Source organism: Acomys minous, assembly GCF_964271855.1.
Source record: "Acomys minous genome assembly, chromosome: 7".
Lineage (NCBI taxonomy): Eukaryota > Metazoa > Chordata > Mammalia > Rodentia > Muridae > Acomys > Acomys minous.
Window position 1 is genome coordinate 103,216,245 of NC_140488.1, and position 19,167 is coordinate 103,235,411.

A 19,167-nucleotide genomic window follows, 5' to 3' on the forward strand; every position below is an offset into this window, starting at 1 on the left:
TAAACCCAAAGTAATTCAACTTTTGCTTATATAAACTAGATCTCCTAGATCACATGGGATTACAACAGAAACCTCATGAGGAAATATTGCCAACAATCCACTATGCATTTGTTTATTCTGAATAAATCTGTACATACAGACCAATTACTCGGAAATACACTGACAACAGAAGTAAAGGAAATAGCTAAGGAGCTCTAAAAGTAGAATTAATTAACCAGTAGAATTAGTAACCAGGATGTCTGGTATTGTTACAATGAGTCAGGGAGGGAGGAAAAAGAAAGCCTGAAAAAATTCCGTTAAAGGAAATGGCTAACAATGGTTTCTACAGTATTAAACCTTGAATTAGAAAGGGGTAGCAGCTGGGCACTGGTGGTGCACACCTTTAATCCCAGCGCTTGGGAGGCAGAGGCAGGCGGATCGCCTGGTCTACAAAGCGAGTCCAGGAATAGTCAAGGCTACCCAGAGAAAGCCTGTCTCGAAAAAAACAAAACAAAAAACAACAAAACAAACAAAAAACAAAAAGAAAGGGCTAGCAATGATTTGTTTTTCTACAATATTAATCCTTGAATTATAAAAGCACATAGAACTTATTCTCAACTCTATAAAACTAAAGCTCCATCCTTACTTGGTGGTCCCATTTCCATACATTCCTAATCTCTAGTAATGATGAACAGGACCATATATCAGGTATCAAAGAGTGGATTGAGAATTTATAGTAAAAGTTCTCAAAGTGGAAAGGAAAAAGGGATTGGGACTAAAACTGGGAAGCATTCTATTAATGGACAACAGGTAGGAAAAGTGTTAACACTTCTTATTTAACTCTGTAATTGGTGTCATGGGAATTAAGCTAGCTTTGGAGCAAAACAAATCTATTTTCTATTTCGGTTTTATGGTTAATAAACTGTTTGATTCTGAGTTCTACTTACCAGGAAAACACAACCTAATAAGCTAGCCACTTAAAGAGTATATACAATACGAGGTGTAAAAAAATAAAAACGAAGAAATGAGCATGTTGTCTCAGTATTTAAAGAACATGGGATTCAGATTTAGTCTTTCTTTGAATTTCAGCACCCTCATCTAATAGTTAAGATACCATCTAGATATCAAACAATGCTTCTATGAGATCTAAAACTAGAGGAAACACCAAAGATTCCCATCAAGTATAATAGTGTGTGTGTGTGTGTGTGTGTGTGTGTGTGTGTGTGTTTTCTTTAAGCCAAATTCTCTCAACCTTACTAGATCTACCTCAAATTTTTGTGATAATGAAACATATGAAAAACCCTTAACACCAAATCCTTCCACAAACCAGGCTTGACCCCTCTCCTCCTTTTTTAAAGTATACTTTATAGGAGAAACAGCAAAACAGAATTAACAGAAAACAGAAAGTTAGTCACCCGCTAAAAGTTCTTTTGTCCCTTCTCTAATTACTTTGATCTAGTATCAAACACAACTATTTAAATTTCCAAAAGCATACATATAGGAAAATTCATTTCATGATACTGTGGGTTAGGTAATACCTATTTTGCGGCTATTATTTGGGTCCTTTAGCTTGTTAAATCAAAAATAGTTTTTTTTTTTAAAACTTGGTATGTCGCTGGGTGGTGGTGGCACACGCCTTTAATCCCAGCACTCGGGGAGGCAGAGGCAAGTGGGTCCCTGTGGGTTCGAGGCCAGCCTGATCTACAATGCAATTCCAGGACAGCCAAGGCTACACAGAGACCCTGTCTCGAAAAACCAAAAACCAAAACAAAACAACTTGGTATGTCCAAGTTACACTGCATTTAATTCCCCACAAGCCTGTACCCAAGCCAAAACCTGCTTGAATACAATATAGTTGTTAGTAAAAGATACCAATGCCCTTTGCTAAACTAAGATTTTTGCCTGTGACTGACTTGGGGCTTACCAAAGACTCTGCTTGGCATCATGACAAACACACTTACGTGAGTGAAATGCCTGGGTCTACGTGGACAAGTCATACATGCAAAAGAGCAACTTACAATATAGCCTGGACCTTTTCATCTTTTCTAGACCTCAACTTCATTAGCATTTAATTGTTGCCCACTAAATGCTTTAGAGGTTACCAAGGAATAGCCTGAAATAGGATACTTAAATGTTACTTCCCAAACTCAAATATTACGGTTCTCTCTGTCTCTGGTTATTTATTCTTTCGGAGACAGGGTCTCCCTGTGTGCTCCTTTGTTCTCCCTATGAAGACCAAGTTGGTCTTGAACTCAAGAGATCTACCTGCTTCTACCTCCCAGGTGCCGGTATTTAAAAGCTTGCACCACCATGCCCAGCCCTTGTCTCTCATTTTCAAAGAAACGTTCCAACATCTTTTAGACTTATTGAGAAACTTCCTGTTACAGCTAAATAAGGTGGGGGAAGTGAGGAAGGGAGCTGGAAGGAGGGAGAGGGAGGGAAGGGCAGGGTGGAAGGAGAGAGAATAAATATGTACAGATGTCAGGGGACAACTATGCAGAGTTGGTTCTCTCCACCTTATGTGGGTTCTAGAAGCTAAGCTCATGGAACTTTTACCTGGTGAGCCATCTTGTGGGTCCCCCAAAACTTTCTTAATGTAGTAGCCCCACACCCAACTTTTCTTTGTTCTTTTTTTGTTTGTTTTTCGAGACAGGGTTTCTCTGTGTAGCGTTGGCTGTCCTGGACTCACTTTGTAGCCCAGGCTGGGATTAAAGGCATGCGCCACCCAAATTTTCACAGGGTGTATCTATGACACACATTTGAATCATCTAAGATGCTTATGTTTTCTAATCATAAGATTTACTTAGCCTTACAGTATCTTTCCTCTCTTTGCTACATAAATAAATGCAAACCAAGTGGGACTGTGCCCCACTCATAGGAAAAAACAAGCCATCTGTCAGTTCAAAGCTGCAAACCAGCTACCAGGGCTCACATGAAATTTGTTTCCATAGATAATCAAACCTAGGGGGGAAATCCCTTGCAATGCTGCCAATATTCTAAAACCTAGTACTGACACCAGTATGAGAAATTGGGCAATCTACATTGCTTGACTAAAACAGGTAACTCAAGCCAACACATCTAGTCAGTGACTTTATACTCTAAGAGATCTGATAAAGCTAGAAAACTTATGTAGGTGTAACTATAAGAGCCTTATAATTTAGCATAAAAAATAAAATTTGCATTTCTCTGATCACCTGTAAGACCGATTCTTTCTGGTTTACTGGCTTTGTTCCTTCTCTGAAAGGTTTTGTGCCCATTTTGTCATTGGGATATTCATTTCTTTCTGACTTAGCATAAAATATATTAGTTACATCGAGTTACAAATATTTTCTCTACCTTATGTCCCATGACTCCCCCAGACAACTAAGCTCAACTGTGGTATCAGGTGGCATATAAAAACAATACATAATTAGCATACTTTTTTTTTTTAACTTTCGTGAGTTTAGATGGATGTATATATACTCATTTCACCATCACCACATTCCAGGTGAAAAACATCACCTCCAAGTTTCCTTGTGACCCTGTGTGTATGTGTTAACATTTTAACATGAAGTTTCACCTCAACAAAATTTTTAAAGTATACAATAATTTACCAGTAACCGTTAGTTCTGAAACTTATCCTTATCCTTTTTCAAATGGGATATCACTATGTAGCCCAGGCTCCCCCGATGAACTAATGGTCTTTTTGCCATAGTCTCCTAAGTACTAGGATTATAGGCATGAGCGACCAGAACCAGCTTTTACTCACTTGTATAACTAAATTATACATAGCCATAGAACAATTCCCCCATTCTCTCCCCATAATCATCCATTCTATTGCCTACTTACATACCTTTGACTATTTTAGATGCCCCATTTTAGAGGAATCATGCAGTATTTGTTCCTGTGTGGTTAACTTATTTCACTTTTCATTCTTCTGGGGATTAATTTAAAAAATATGTAAGAAACGTCTTCAACTTCATAGGGGGTGGGGTGGGGAAGGGAGGATGGGAAGACCCAAATAACCCAATTTTAAAGTGGGCAAATGAATTTTAAATGACTTTTCTCCAAAAACATATAAATGGCCAAATGGCACATACAAAGGTAACTCAACATCACTAATAATCAGGGAAATGCAAATCAAAATCATAATGAGATATTACCTCATACCTGTTAGAATGGCTATTGTCATGTGTCCTTTTATTTTGGATATGGTATTTTACATTTCCATTTTGGTTTTTTGTCCTTTGCTTTAATGCTTGGAAGGGCAATCCCCACCTAAGACAAGGTAAACATTCACCTGTATGTTCTACTTCTCCTATAATTTCTTTTAAAAATATCTGACTTGATGACTTATCTACAAATTACTTCAGTAAAACAGTATCCCACACCATCCCACCCAAATCAAAAGTAATCTCTTGGCACATTTTATTAACTAATACTGTTTTTTCCACAATACATAACCCCTCTATTATTTTCTTATGTGCTCTAGATTGTCCTGATTTTCAATTCTCATACAAGTATTCTTACACTGATGGTACTGTCTTATTTTTTAAAATCTTAATGCTTAAGACTTTTTTATTCTTCACTTTCAAATGATATTATAGTATATACATCAAAATTTAGATGCCAAAACACATCAAAAACAAAATCAAATTAAGACTGTACAGTAAGAAAATTAATGTTCAACATATGATATTCCAACATCAAAATACAAAATGAAAGAAGTCATAAAAAGCAATGAAGTTACCATTTTTGTTTTCAAACCCCCCCAAAAAAAAAGCCCTTGATTTTTAATAGCTATAGTCAATTTTGACTCTACATCTGTTTTTTCCATGGTCATACTGTCTTTCAATGCTTATATTGTGGCTTGAAGAGTCCATTTCAGGGACCTACCTACATCTACAAAGTTCACTATTCCTTTTCCACTGGTCACTTGGCTACTTTAAAAAAAAGAAAAAAAGGCAAGATAGTGCTTTTGTTTTCTTTTGTAGTAAAGTTCAGTATGGAACCCAATCACTCTAAAAGAGAGCTATTTCTCCTAGTCTCAAAAGTTGCTGTGGTAACACTTTGTATAAAGTGGGCATGTTTACTTGGAAGGTCAGAACAGCTGAACCGGTCACAATGATTTTTTTTCCTGAAATGAAGAAAATAGACAAAGCAAACTTGGATACTCACGGCCTCAGTAGGTGTCTTTTTCAGTTTAGTCCTGTCTACTTTCATGTTTCCAATTTTCTGATTTAAGATCTGAAAAGGAAACCCCCAAAGTAATGAGACCATAAAGCAGTATATTCTTAGACATACAAAAAGTTGGTCAAACAGTATGCAAGATACCCAATGTAAAAACCCTGACTATGGCTATGAGATAGAAGAGAGAAAAGAATATCTTTAGCAGAGTAGTAGTGGCGCACGCCTTTAATCCCAGCACTACTGAGACAGAGGCCAACCTCTGAGTTGCAGGACAGCCAGTCACAGAAAAGAAAGACTATCTTTAGATACAGTTGGCCCAAAATCCCTGTTACAATAAACCCAAAACAGAATTAAGCCAAAACAAAAGGGATTTTTTTTTCTTTTATAAGGATTTCATGTTATTTATTGACAGTTAAAATATACAATGTTTCTTGATACCTCAGGATGGAAAAACTCATCAGAAGCCTCTGGTTGGGGGAGGTGGGGAAGGTGGGGAGCGGAATAATTCCACTTCTGGGAATTTAGCCAAAGTTTTAAGGATATACACAAACATTTAAACACGTTAATCTATATTGCATGAGTATGTACACAAGTGAGGGGGAGGGATCAAACCAGGTGTGGTGGCACACACCTGTAATCCCAGCATTCCAGAGGCAGGTAGATCTCCGTGTTCAAGTCTAGCCTGATCTACAAAGTGAGTCCAGGACAGCCAAAGCTACACAGAGAAGCCGTGTCTCAAGAGAAAAAAAAAGGAGTTAAAAATCAGAAAGTACCAAAAACCCCAAATAAGACTGTTTTAAAGCCGGGCGTGGAGGTGCACGCCTTTAATCCCAGCACTCGGGAGGCAGAGGCAGGCGGATCGCTGTGAGTTCGAGGCCAGCCTGGTCTACAAAGTGAGCCCAGAACAGCCAAGGCTAACACAGAGAAACCCTGTCTCGAAAAAACCAAAAAAGACTGTTTTAAACTTTTTTATGTGTGTTTTGCTTGCATGTATGTATACCACATGCAGGCTGGGGAACCACGAAGTCCAAGTCATTCATTGGATCTCCTGGAACTACAGTTAAGGATGGTTGTGAAACACAGTACAGGTATTGGGAACAAATGGTCTTAAGTGTTAATCTCTCCAGGCCTAGGCCTGCTTTTTAAATTGACTGTATAACTGCTAAATTAGAAGCAATTACTAACCGAGAAGTTCACGATTAAGTAAAAAGGTTATAACATGGAATATAAATCTATCTGTAATCCCAGGCTGAAGTAGGATCAGTGGGAATTCAAAGCTAGGATGGGCAACAAGAGAGCTACCTCAAAACATATAAGCAACTAAATATAAATCTATGTCTACGGAGAACACTCTAGAAAGGATATGAATCAAAATGTCGATTCAGTCAAGCTATGGTGGCACCTGCCTTTAATCCCAGCACTGGGGAGGAAGAAGTAGGTGGATCACTGTGAGTTCAAGGCTAGCCTGGTCTACAAAGCAAGACCAGGACAGCCAAGGCTAACACAGAGAGACCCTGTCTCCAAAACCATTTTTTTAAAAACCGCAATGTTCCAAAATAGTCTTATTTTGTTTTAATGATGGGCACATAAGATTTAAATATATATGGAGCCATGTCATTTTTGAAAAATATAAATCAAGGTAACAGGATACCACCATTTCAAATATTTACCACCCAAACATTTGGTTCAGACAGTATTTGAATAGTAAAATACATTCCTCTAAAATTAATATTTAGGATACGTAAATACAAATTCCCTTTTTAAACTATCTTATCATCTAACACAAATGACCAAGATAAGAGGACTCCTCTAACAACGTCAAAATACTTAAAATGAGGCCAACTGGATCCTAACAACAATCTTAACCATATACTGAGCAATTTCTACACTTAAATCCCCAGCTTTTTGTTTGTTTCTTACAAAAGATTTTACAGCTAAAACCAGATCGCATTATTGGAGTATTAGGCAGTCATTTGTTTTGTTTTGTTACATTTTTAGATTTATTTATTTTATGTATTGTCACATTGTAGATGGCTGTGAGCCACCTTGTGGTTGCTGGGAATTAAACTCTGGACCTCTGAAAGACAAATACAAACTATGGCAACTAACAACCAAGCTAGCACTTCAGAAACTCTTAATGGACTAACATAAAAGGAGAAGGATCATAGGCTCCTTTATGAGAACACATGAAAGTGTACAATCTATGAAATAAACAGGCTAAGACTTAAGAAAGAAACAACCATGACTAGCAAATTCCCAAAACTACTCTGAAGGAAAAATACCACTAATCCAGTAAAACAGATGCCCTAACACATTTGCAAATAGCCAATCCCTCCAGATAATAACCTTAAATGTAAATAATCTCAATTACTAAAGAGATATAGTTTAATGAACTAGATTAAAATACAAGAAGCAGCCGGGCGTGGTTACACGCGCCTTTAATACCAGCACTAGGGAGGCAGAGGTAGGTGGATTGCTGTGACTTAGAGGCCAGCCCGGTCTAAAAATCGAGTCCAGGATAGCCAAGGCTAACACAGGGAGCCCCTATCTTGCAGGGAAAAAAACACAAGAAGCAATATGTTGTCTCCAAGAAACAGACTTAAAATACCCCCAAATTTGTATCAAAGGATAGAAAAGGAACCAACAAGCAAATGGAAACCATAAACCAGATATAATTACAATTACAGCAGATAAAGCAGATGTCAATCCAAAATTAGAGATAAGGGCTGGAGAGATGGGTCTGACTGCTCTTCCAAAGGTCCTGAATTCAATTCCTAGCAACCACATGGTGGTTCATAACATATAAAGGAACAATTCATCAAGAAGATAATTTGATACAGCATTAATTGGAGCTATTATTTTTATAAACATCAAAGGGTATTCTTTATAAAAAAAAAAACCCACAAAGATTCAAGCACAATAGTGAAGGACTTCAATAAATTTATATAGATATTCTAAAATGAAATGGGCGAAGAAATTTTAGAGGGGATCAACTTAACAGATACATACAGACTATTACACCTAACAAGTAGGGAATGAGTTTTTTTCCGCTACACATGAATCCTCAAAATTAAGTCTGTCACAAAATAAAAGTCTCAACAACTAAAAACTTAATTAAAAAAAAAAATCAAGCTGCTTCCTTGTGTCTCATCAGATAATAGTGGAATAAATGAAGAACTGAACAAGAAATTACAAACATATTTGGGGACTAAATAATACATATTTTAAGTAACAGTGAGTCATTCAAGAAAGGAAAATTTAAGATTCCTAGAGACAAATGAAAGAACTTACTATAGGCTGGGCGTGGTGGTGCACGCCTTTAAAGCCAGCACTCGGGAGGCAGAGGCAGGCGGATCAGTGTGAGTTCGAGGCCAGCCTGGTCTACAAAGCGAGTCCAGGACAGCCAGGGCTACACAGAGAAACCCTGTCTCTAAAAACAAAAACAAAATAAAAAGAACCTACTAGAACCTCCCTTCCAGAACACAGCCAAGGCAGTCCTAAGAGGAAAATTTATAGCATGCACATTAAAATGTGCAAGATCGCAAGTAAACAATCTAATGAAGCATATCAAGGCTCTCAAAAAAATGCCAATCCCAAAGCCAATAAATGTCAAGAAATAATAAAGATAGGGAAGAAATTAATGAAATAGAGACTGAAAGAACAGTCACAAAAATCCTATCTTTCTTTCACCTTGTGCATTTACCAGTTAGTATAATTGAAGTTTTGGTTTCTTTGTAAACTAGTTGGGTTTTGTTTTATTCCCAAGTATAAGAGTTCAGTTTGAGCTTTAGTTTGAACATAGCTGTTGTCTCGGCACGTGGGGTGTGACTTTTGCCACCTGCTAAGGCCTTAAGTGTGACATGGAAAGGGGTGAGGTCTAGTGCTCTGAGGATATAAATGAGAGCTCAGAGACAGTGTGTCGTGTAGTGTTGGCATGTAGCATGTAACAGTTTGAAGAGACCAGAGACAGTGTGGTGGGTTTGGAGCAGGCCGACTGAGAATTGCTTAGGGGTGCAGCTGCTTGGAACAGGCTGCTGGCTGAGTCTGCTGTTGATTGAGATTGGTATAGCCACAAATACCCTTAGAAATTAAACAGCCAGAAGTAAAGGGGCCCACTCTCCCCCACTAACCTCATACATAAGAAGTAGAAGCAAGTGGATCTCTGTGAGGCCAGTCTGGTCTACAGAGTGAGTTCCAGGACAGTCAGAGCTAGATAGTGAGACTATCTAAAAAACAAAGGTCAATCTGAAAAACCAGCTATAAACATACCACACTACTCTAATTATACAGTATTCTGGGGAAAAACGCTGTAGAGAAAGTTTTTGGTTTTTGGTTTTTTAAAGCCAAAGCCAGGTGTGGTAGTACACGCCTTTAATCCCAGCACTTGGGAGCCAAAGGCGGGTGGTCCAAAGAAAACTAAGGTCCCAAAGAAAAATCAGCACCATGTCTTGTTAGCAATAACAAGTCTTGACAGATTAAGATGTAACTATTGTACACTGTCACTGATAAAGGGAACAGTAACTGGGGAATGGATTCTAGATCTTAGAGGCCAAACAAATGAAAACTCCATTACATAAAATCTCCAACAAAGAAGAAGCTAGCTTTGGAACAAATTTCTGGAAATGTTTTGCTGCTTTTGTTGGGTCAGAGCATAATCATAAGTACCAAACAACCTCTCTACTTAAAGTAGTAGTTCTTAAAGTTTGGCTGAGAAGAATTACGAAAATGGATGATGGGCTAGAGAGATGGCTCAGTGGTTAAGAGCACTGACTTCAGAAGTCCTGAGTTCAATTCTCACCAATCACATGGTGGCTCACAACCATTTGTAATGGAATCTTGTTTACTTCTGTTGTGCATGAAAACAGAGCACTCATATACATATAATTAATAAAGTTTTGGAAGGAAAGGAAGGAAGAAAGGAAAGAAAAGAAAATGGATGAAGCTGGGTATGGTGGCACAGGCCTGTAATCCCTGTAATCAGGGAGGCAGAGGCAGGCGGATGGCTATGAGTTCATGGCCAGCCTGGTCTACAAAGCCAGGACAGCCAAGGCTACACAGAGAAACCCTGTCTCAAAAAGAAAGAGAGAAGGAAAAGGAAAAGACAGAAAAGAAAATAAAAGGAAGGAAGGAAAAAAAGAGAAAAGGGAGGAACGAAAGAAGGAAGGAAGGGAAGGAGGGAGGGAGGAACACTACTTTCACTTTGGGTGTGGTGGTGCATGCTTTGGGGGTCAGAGGCATCTCTGTGATTTCTTTGAGTTGTTGGGAGGCTAGCCTGGTCTACAAAGAGAGTTAGTTCCAGGAAAGCCAGGGCTATTACACAGAGAAACCCTGTCTCAAAATACCCCAAAACAAATTTAATTAATCATCTGTGTTTTTTCAGTTCACATTTCTTGTTTTTGTAGTTCACATCAAGTACAAGTGTGTACAACTAAAATACATGGTGGAAAGGGCTGGAGAGATGGCTCAGTAAATAAAATTGTTTGTAACAGAAGCTTGATAGCCTGAGTCCAGATCCCGCAAACCCACAAAAAGGTATGAGCAGTAATTTTTTTTTAATCCCAGCACTTCTGCTCAGAGGGAGGGAGGGAGGCAGAGAAAGGAGAATTGCCTACTAGCTGGAATATGCAGCACAGTGGCAAGCAGATCCTGCCTTAAAATAAAAAACAAAGTAAAAGGCAACAATTTCTGAAAAGTTATTCTCTGACTTACACAGGCCTGCACACACACACACACACACACACACACACCTCTCTCCCTCCCCCCCCTCTCTCCCCTCCCACCTCCCCTCTAAGAGAATGACAATCAGGTTGACAACAGAGGACACCTGCAGTTCTCAAATAGTACTCAACAGAACTTCAGTGTATGGGTAGATAATCGTTTCTACTCAGTATGCTCCAAGGATCAACAGCACTGACATCACCTGGGATTTACTAGAAATCAGAGAACTTCCAAGCCCACTTGAAACTGAAGAACCAGAATCTGCATTCTAGTAAGACCTTTAGATAGTTTCTATATTAAAGTTTAAGGGCAAGCTTGTGGCATAGTACCATAGACTTTAATCCCAGCACACAGAAATAGGCAGACCTCTGTGAGTTCAAGGCCTGCCAGCCTAGTTTATTATTACAAGACAGCCAGGGCCATGCAGAGAAGCCTTGCCTTTTTATTTAAAAAAAACAAACAAACAAAAAACAGTACCAGGACAGGAGGATATTGTCTTTAAGGTCAGTCTGGACTATATAGCAAAACTCACCTTTGAAAAACAGCCAACACAGCCAGGTGTAGTGGTGCACACCTTTAATCCTAGCACTTGGAAGGGAGAGGCAGCTGGATCACTGGTCTACAAAGTGAGTCCGGACAGCCAAGGCTACACAGAGGAAAACCCTGTCTGGGAAAAAAAAGGCCAACATAACTAAGAATCCCTATAGTCCCAATGACAGTTGTGGGTAGAAAATCATTTAGCCTTTCATTATGTTAACATGATCAGTTTTGAATAGCAAATATTAGAATGTTTTCCCTAATCTCTTGCTGGGAATCTCCTCTACTTCCCTTGACTATTAATGAGAAAATATCTACCACAGGGTAGAGAAGTTGAAAAACAAAAGAAAAACCCAACCTAACAGGGTAGTTGCACATAGGAACTCAGTGATTTAAAAAGATAGCATGCATAAGACCTGTGCAAGCTCAAGCCAGACAAAAATCCCAGAATGGAGAGTGGTAGCTAAGCATCAAATCACCATGAACTGAGAAGCTATTGGCATTTGATAGCTGCTGGGAGAGTCAGTTTTCTTTACTGGTGGGGAGGTTGACAGCACTCTAGGATAGACCCCACTCCCAAGAGTAGCTGGGAAACATAAATTAAGCTCAATGAGTTTTAGAGAAAAAAAAAACACTTCAAGTTAAGTGGGTAGGGAGGTGAGGGTGAATTTTGGAGAAGTTGAGTGAGTAAATGATAAAAATACATTGCATAAAACTCAACAAATAAATAAATATTATAGTATTAGGAATTTGTGTCTAGATGGTATAAAAAGATACTTTCATTTATGCTTCATGCTTTTCAGACCCTTACAATTTTTCTTTAAGTCATGTATTCACTTGTAATCAATCTTCATTTGTAATTGTTTTTGTTACAGAAAAAAAAAGACCAGTGAATAAAATTAACAGGTACCAAATTTAAAACAGTATTTCTTAAGACAAAATGCCTTAGATTAGTTGTTTTGTGTATCCAGACATTGACCAGAGTATTCAATTTCTATTGGTATGTGAAAGGTACCATAGACTAAGACACACACACGTTAAAGCTAAAATTGCCACCAGGCAGTAGTAGTAGACAGCTTTAATCCCAACTTTTTGGAAGCAGAGGAAGGTGAGTCTGAGGCCTTATCTTTATAGAGCACTCTATAATTGCAGTGTTTTAAAATTTATTATGGTACTTAAAATCAATGCAACTGGCCAGGCCTTTAACCCCAGCACTCCTGAGGCAGACAGAGTTCGAGGCCAGCCTGGTCTACAAAGTGAATCCAGGACAGCCAAGGCTACACAGAGAGACCCTGACTCGAAAAACAAAAAAGTAACAACAACAACAAAAATCAATGCAACCTATGAAACACATTTTAAAATTTTATAGAAAAAAGACATATACAACCGAGTACAGGATTTTTGATAAGCATTTTATAGGTAACAAATTTAATAAAATATCCTCGGTCCATTCAAATATCAATCTGTATACTAATGTTTCTTTATATACTTGATTAACAAAAGCTGGACATTGGTCTCTATATGCATATGAATTTTAGGGAGAACAGAGGGTAAGAATAGGGAAGGGAGAAAGTAAGAAGAACGCAGTTTAAAAAACAAGACAAAGTCCTCAGACCAGATTCTAGATTTATCCAAAGACTGGAGGCTAGTACTGAAATAGCAATGCCATGTGTCACTGTGAACTAGAATCTTTGGCCCAAAGCTTGTTACTACCATCTCGGATTCATAGAAGACAATTGCAGCTTTTCAACCTATCAGCAGCAGTCTTTTTGTTTTGTTTTTCAAGACAGGGTTTCTCTATGTAACAGCTCTGCCTGTCCTAGAGTCACTTTTTAGACCAGGCTGGCCTCCAACTCAAGATATCCATCTGCCTCTTCGGGGATTAGAGGCATGTGCCATCACACTGGCTACCATTATCAGCAGTCTTCAAGGCTGAGGAAGCACACAAAAATTAAGAAGTCTATGCTTACTCAACTAAATGAAGTAAAGGAAGATTCAAGATTGAAAATGAAAACCTTCTATTACTTCAAAAACGAACAACAGAGGGCCAGGTGTGGTGGCGCACGCCTTTAATCCCAGCACTCGGGAGGCAGAGGCAGGTGGATCTCTGTGAGTTCGAGGCCAGCCTGGTCTACAAAGTGAGACCAGGACAGTCAAGGCTACACAGAGAAACCCTGTCTGGGGGGAAGCAAATTGGGAATATAAAGTGAAAAGAAAATATGGAGACTTGTTAAAAGCTCAGCACTACCATGGCAAAGATAAAATTTCCTTTAACCCTTTGTCTTATCACACTAGCTGATTCCAGCTCTAGGGCAGACATACCAATAGAAAGGAAACTACCCTAAAACTACTAGGGTTTGAAGCCTGGCTGTAGTGGCACACGCCTTTAATCCCAGGACTCGGGAGGCAGGGGCAGGCGGATCGCTGTGAGTTCGAGGCCAACCTGGTCTACAGAGTGAGTCCAGGACAGTCAAGGATACGCAAAGAAACCCCGTCTTCGAGAAAAATTAAAAGACCACTAGGGTTTGTGCCAAGAAGAATCAGGAACCAACTTCATATTAGAATCCTCAGCTACAAGATGTACAATTTGAACTTCAAAGCATTAGTTTCAGCCAGATAGTTGTGGCATAGGCCTTTAATCCCAGCACTCAGGAGAAAAAGACAGGCTTGTCTCCCAAATCCCAAAAAGATTAGCCTCAAGAATGTTTATATCCAGCCAGGCAAAGTGGTCCTCGTCTTTAATCCCATCACTCAAGAAGCCAGAGGCAGGTATCTGTTGAGTTCGAGGCCAACCCAGTCTACAAAGCTAGTCCAGGACAGCCAAGGCTACATAGAAAAACTTTGACTCAAAAAACAAAAACTAAAAGGAATGTTTATATCCATGAATACTGTTTACATAACCTTCTGAAGCTACCAGGAAACCAAACCATTTTATCAAGCGTTGTGCTACAGAGGTGGCTCAATGATTAAGAGAACTTCCAGCCGGGCATGGTGGCGCACGCCTTTAATCCCAGCACTTGGGAGGCAGAGGCAGATGGATCATTGTGAGTTCGAGGCCAGCCTGGTCTACAAAGTGAGCCCAGGACAACCGAGGCTACACAGAGAAACCCTGTCTTGAAAAACAAAAAACAAAAAAACAAAAAGAGAACTTCCTGCTCTTCAAGAGAACAGGAGTTTGGTTTCAAGAACCACAATGGCTTGTAGCTATAGCTCCAAAGGATCTGTTACCCTTTTGTGGCCTCCATGGGCATCTGCATATAGCATACACTAAACACAAAAACATTGTTTTTGTTTTGTTTTGTTTTGTTTTGTTGAGACAGGGTTTCTCTGTGTAGCCTTGACTGTCCTGGACTCTCTTTGTAGACCAGGCTGGCCTCGAACTCACAGTGATCCGCCTGCCTCTGCCTCCTGAGTGCTGGGATTAAAGGTGTGTGCCACCACCCCCGGCTAAACAATTCTTTAAAATAAAGCTATGTTTAAAAATAGATCAGGGTGGGTGTGGTGGCACACCTTTAATCCCAGCACTCGGGAGGCAGAGGCAGATGGATCGCTCTGAGTTCGAGGCCAACCTGGTCTACAAAGCGAGTCCAGGACAGCCAAGCCAAGGATACACAGAGAAGCCCTGTCTCAAAATAAATAAATAAGTAAGTAAGTAAGTAAGTAAATAAATAAATAAATAAAATAGGCAGCCAGGTGTGGTGGCGTGCACCTTTAATCCCAGCACTCTGGGGCAGAGGCAGGCAGGTCGCTGTGAGTTTGAGGCCAACCTGGTCTACAAAGCAAGTCCAGGACAGCCAAGGCTACACAGAGAGATCCTGTCTTGAAACAAAAAATACACACACGCGTGCGCGCACACATACACAGAGAGAGAGAGAGAGAAAAGAGGGGAGGAGAAAGAAAGAAAAATTGAGTGTGGGATCATACCTGTAATCCCCGCACTCAGGAGTCAAAAGTAGGACAGTTGTAAGCTTAAAGCCAGTCTGGGCTACATGTGAATTCTAGGCCAGACCTAAAAAGAAAAGGCACTGAGAAGGCAGCTCAGTCAAAAATATGCATACCTGCAAGCACTAAGACCTGAGTTCCATAAGTCACATTTAAAGCAAAACACTGGGTGTGGTGTGCTTATAATCTCAACACTGGGAAAGCAGAGAATATTCTATCTCAAACCAACAAAAAGAGATAAATGTGAGTAAGCAGCAGAGGGATGACACTTGAAGCTAGTCCATGACTTACACACACAAGCACACTTATTTTTTTAATGTAAAAAAACTGAGTGTTGTTGGGCGTGGTGGTACGTCTTTAATCCCAGCACTTGATAGGCAGAGACAGGCGGATCCTTGAGTTCCAGGCCAGCCTGACCTACAAGGAGAGTCTAGGATGGCCAAGGCTACACAGAGAAACCCTGTTTCATTTAAAAACAACAACAACAACAAATCCCCCCCCCCCCAAAAAGCTGAGTTTTGGAATTTAGCTCAGTGGTAGAGTGCTTGCCAAGCAAGTGCAAGGCCCTGGTTTCAGTCCTCAACTCTTAAAAAAACAAGCAAACAAAAAAGACTGTTCCTTTTGCCCTTTTTACATCAATCAACTGTGCCTCTAGGTAACCAAGTAAAAAATAAGGAAAAATATAATAGTGCCAGATATCAAAAATGCTAGATACTAATTAATGAAATAAAAAAATTCCCATCATCAAAACACAATGTTGTAAAAGAGCACATACCCTTCAATGTTGGTAAAAGGTAATGAACCTGAATCTATCACACCACTGGACCCAGATGCCAATGTGCAGGAAATAGAACACTGATCAGGGACTGCATTTTGAAAATCCCTGCAACAGAGGATTTTTTGGGGGGAGGGGAGGAGTTTAGTTTTTTGGTTTCTGTTTTAGGTCTGGCTGTCCTTCAACTCTGTTTGTAGATCAGGCTGGCCTCAAACTCACAGCAATCCACCAGTCTCTGGGATTAATCTCTGCTGGGATTAAAGATGTGCACCACCATGTCCAGCTTCAAAACTGCTTTTAGTTAAAGACAATACTACATAAACTGCTGTCAATCTTAAGAAGCTTCTTTTTGTAGTGACCAATAGTTGGTGCAAACTAAGAATAAATGTTCAGGGCTAAATGGGCCTGAAAGGCTCAGGAAATATTTAGGAAGAGGATGCAGAAAGATGTAAAGGCAGAGGATAGGAAGGAATGCTGTAAAATAATGTGTTCTGGACATAGCTTGACCACTGCATTCATAAACTCACAGCAGCTGTGATTACCTGTATATACAGTGTGGACTCTGCTGGATAATGTTGAAGTCTGGCTTCTCCAGATAGCCATTTGTGTTCAGTCTATGTTGGTGGACTCCCTTTTCTCAGCCATGTTCTCACTCCACCTGCTCTAGAAACCCCAGATCTTGTAGGGAAAGTCACACAGCCCTCAGGAAGATAACAAGCTCGACCCTTTCCTGATAAGGAAAACTTGATCAGCAAACACAGAGAATTCCTGAAAGTGCCCCACCCTATGCTGAGCAGCTCCTAGCCTCCAGCGAATGATCTTTAATTGTACCTAGAAGTCATCCCCTCATACATAGTATGTATGTATACCATTTTTTCCTTCTTGTGATAGGGTCCTGTGTTGCTGACTGAAAATGAGGCACTGTACCACTGTATGTTGATCAAGTATCCTGGCACCCTTAGCCCAGAGAATCAGAAACATTCACCCTCAAAACCTGCCTCCACTGTTGAAGGTTTATAAAGGCAGGATCACCATTTGTCCACTATACCATCTGAGACTCCATTTATTAGGGGTGCAGGCAGCAGGGAGAAGGATACCCAGTGGGCAGGCAGCAATGGTGTAGCTGCTTTTGCAAATGCTGGGGCATGCTCCACCACTGCTGCTATCTGGGGGCTGATGACCAGTGAGACTGGGAACCTGGCCTACTGCCCAGGTGATGGGGTCCTCACCCTAAAACGCTCAGCTTTCCCTGATCAAAAGGGGCACTTGGGATTTTTGTCTAGACCAGCCTGCAGGACATGGGACCCAGGCCATCTGCTCACCAGAAGCTGAAAAAGATAGTACTGGGTCAAAACAATCAAAACTCCAGCATGGGCTGGGCGTGGTGGTACATGCCCTTAATCCCAGTACTAAGGAGGCAGAGGCAGGCAGATCACTGTGGGTTCCAGGCCAGCCTGGTTTACAAAGGGAGTCTAGGACATCCAAGGCTACACAGAGAAACCTTGTCTTGAAAAACCAAAAAAGAAGGAGGAGGAGGAAAAAATCATAACCTATTAAGTTTAATAACCAAACTCATATTACTTCAGCAATCTAGAGTTTTGCATCTGGAAGAGATGAGAGTTCAACAAGAGACCATCCTCACAGTACTAACTCTTTCCCTGTTTTTGTTTTTTGTTTGTTAATTTGGTTCATTGGTTGGTTTGGTTTTGAGACAGGGCTCTCTACTTAGCCCTGGCTGTCCTGGAACTCACTATGTAGATAGGGCTGGCCTTTAGTTTACAGAGATCCTACCTGCCTCTGCCACCCAAATGCAGGAATTAAAGTAAAGGCCTGGTCTACAAAGAGTCCAGGACACCCAAGGCTACACAGAGAAACCATGTCTCAAACCACCCCCCTAAAAAAAAATCCAGCATGGAAACCTGGTGTAGTGGCACACACCTTTAATCCCAGCACTTGGGAGGTAGAGGCAGGACAGCCAAGGCTATCAGCATGGACAAGGGAGGGACATCCAAGGCCTATCTCCTAAGTAAGGAGCTACTGGTAGCTGCTGGCTATTGGAGAAGGGAGGGTAATTTTTCTTTGACAAAGTGGCAACTGATAAGTTGCACATGTTCCAGTGAATGGCTCCAGTCCTAGGCACATATGAACAATCGACAAACTCATTTAAAAAAAAAAAGAATGGACACTGAAGATGGGACAGGAAGTGAGATGGTTAATGACCAAAATGACTGTATACACATGTGAAATTCTCCAAGAATTTATATATTTTAGCTGAAGGTGATACTAAAGAGTTAAGTGCTTCACTATCTAGAAACAGTAATTGTTAACATTCTGAACCAACTATAAATATATGCTAGTGCTTCTTCTAAGCATTAACACCACTATTACCTGGAAACCTACAAATGAAGAATCTATTATCCCTCAAATTATGGAATCAGAAATTGGGGGTGCAGTAATCTGCTTTAATAAACCTGCTAAACAAACCTTTAATAAACCCCTAAAGTTTCAGAGCTGTTTTAAGTATGATTCATGCATTAACTAAGTTCAACATATCCAAAATCCTATGTGCTGACAGATAATAATCCCTACTTTATAGAGGAACTTACACTACAGCATGAAGAGGTTATTTTGTACAAGATGATACAACGGATAACTGAGAAAATACTCTTCATCATTGTACAGAAAAGTCTTTCCACCACTAAAAATTCAATTCGTAGAATGTTGTAACAACAAACTGTGAAAGGAAAGCTTCCAGCATTGGCACATCCATATACACTCAGCTACTGAGGGCTAAAACAAGAGAATCACCTGTGCACAAACATGCAAAGTCAGCTTGGGATATGGGGGAAAGAAATATGGAAAAACACCAGTACAAAATAGAAAAGGCCTCAATAAAATAGACAGGCAAATAACCACCATGAAAGCTAGCTTTAAAAACTGTTCTAAAATGCAAGCACTCACCAAATACAATATCTAACTTAATCATAAGGACTTAAATCCTTAAAGGTGGAGCACACCTTTAACCCCTGTCTCAAACAAACAAAAAG

The 19,167-nt window shown here is 39.9% G+C and overlaps 1 protein-coding gene across 22 annotated transcripts in view; it reads right to left on the reverse strand.

The window, feature by feature from the left end:
- The window catches only part of HUWE1 (HECT, UBA and WWE domain containing E3 ubiquitin protein ligase 1), a 128,984-nt gene that overhangs the window by 99,628 nt on the left and 10,189 nt on the right, over window positions 1–19,167 (reverse strand). For 19 of the 22 annotated variants that reach the window (XM_084789992.1, XM_084789995.1, XM_084790000.1 and 16 more), the window contains one exon: window positions 5,137–5,205. In XM_084789992.1, the coding sequence (XP_084646118.1) occupies window positions 5,137–5,181 (45 nt within the window). In that variant the 5' untranslated portion in view covers window positions 5,182–5,205. Of the gene's footprint in view, window positions 1–4,128; window positions 4,634–5,136; window positions 5,206–11,398; window positions 11,534–15,327; window positions 15,413–19,167 lie in introns of those variants that run through there. The other 3 variants (XM_084789998.1, XM_084789999.1, XM_084789994.1) reach the window with 3 other exon arrangements.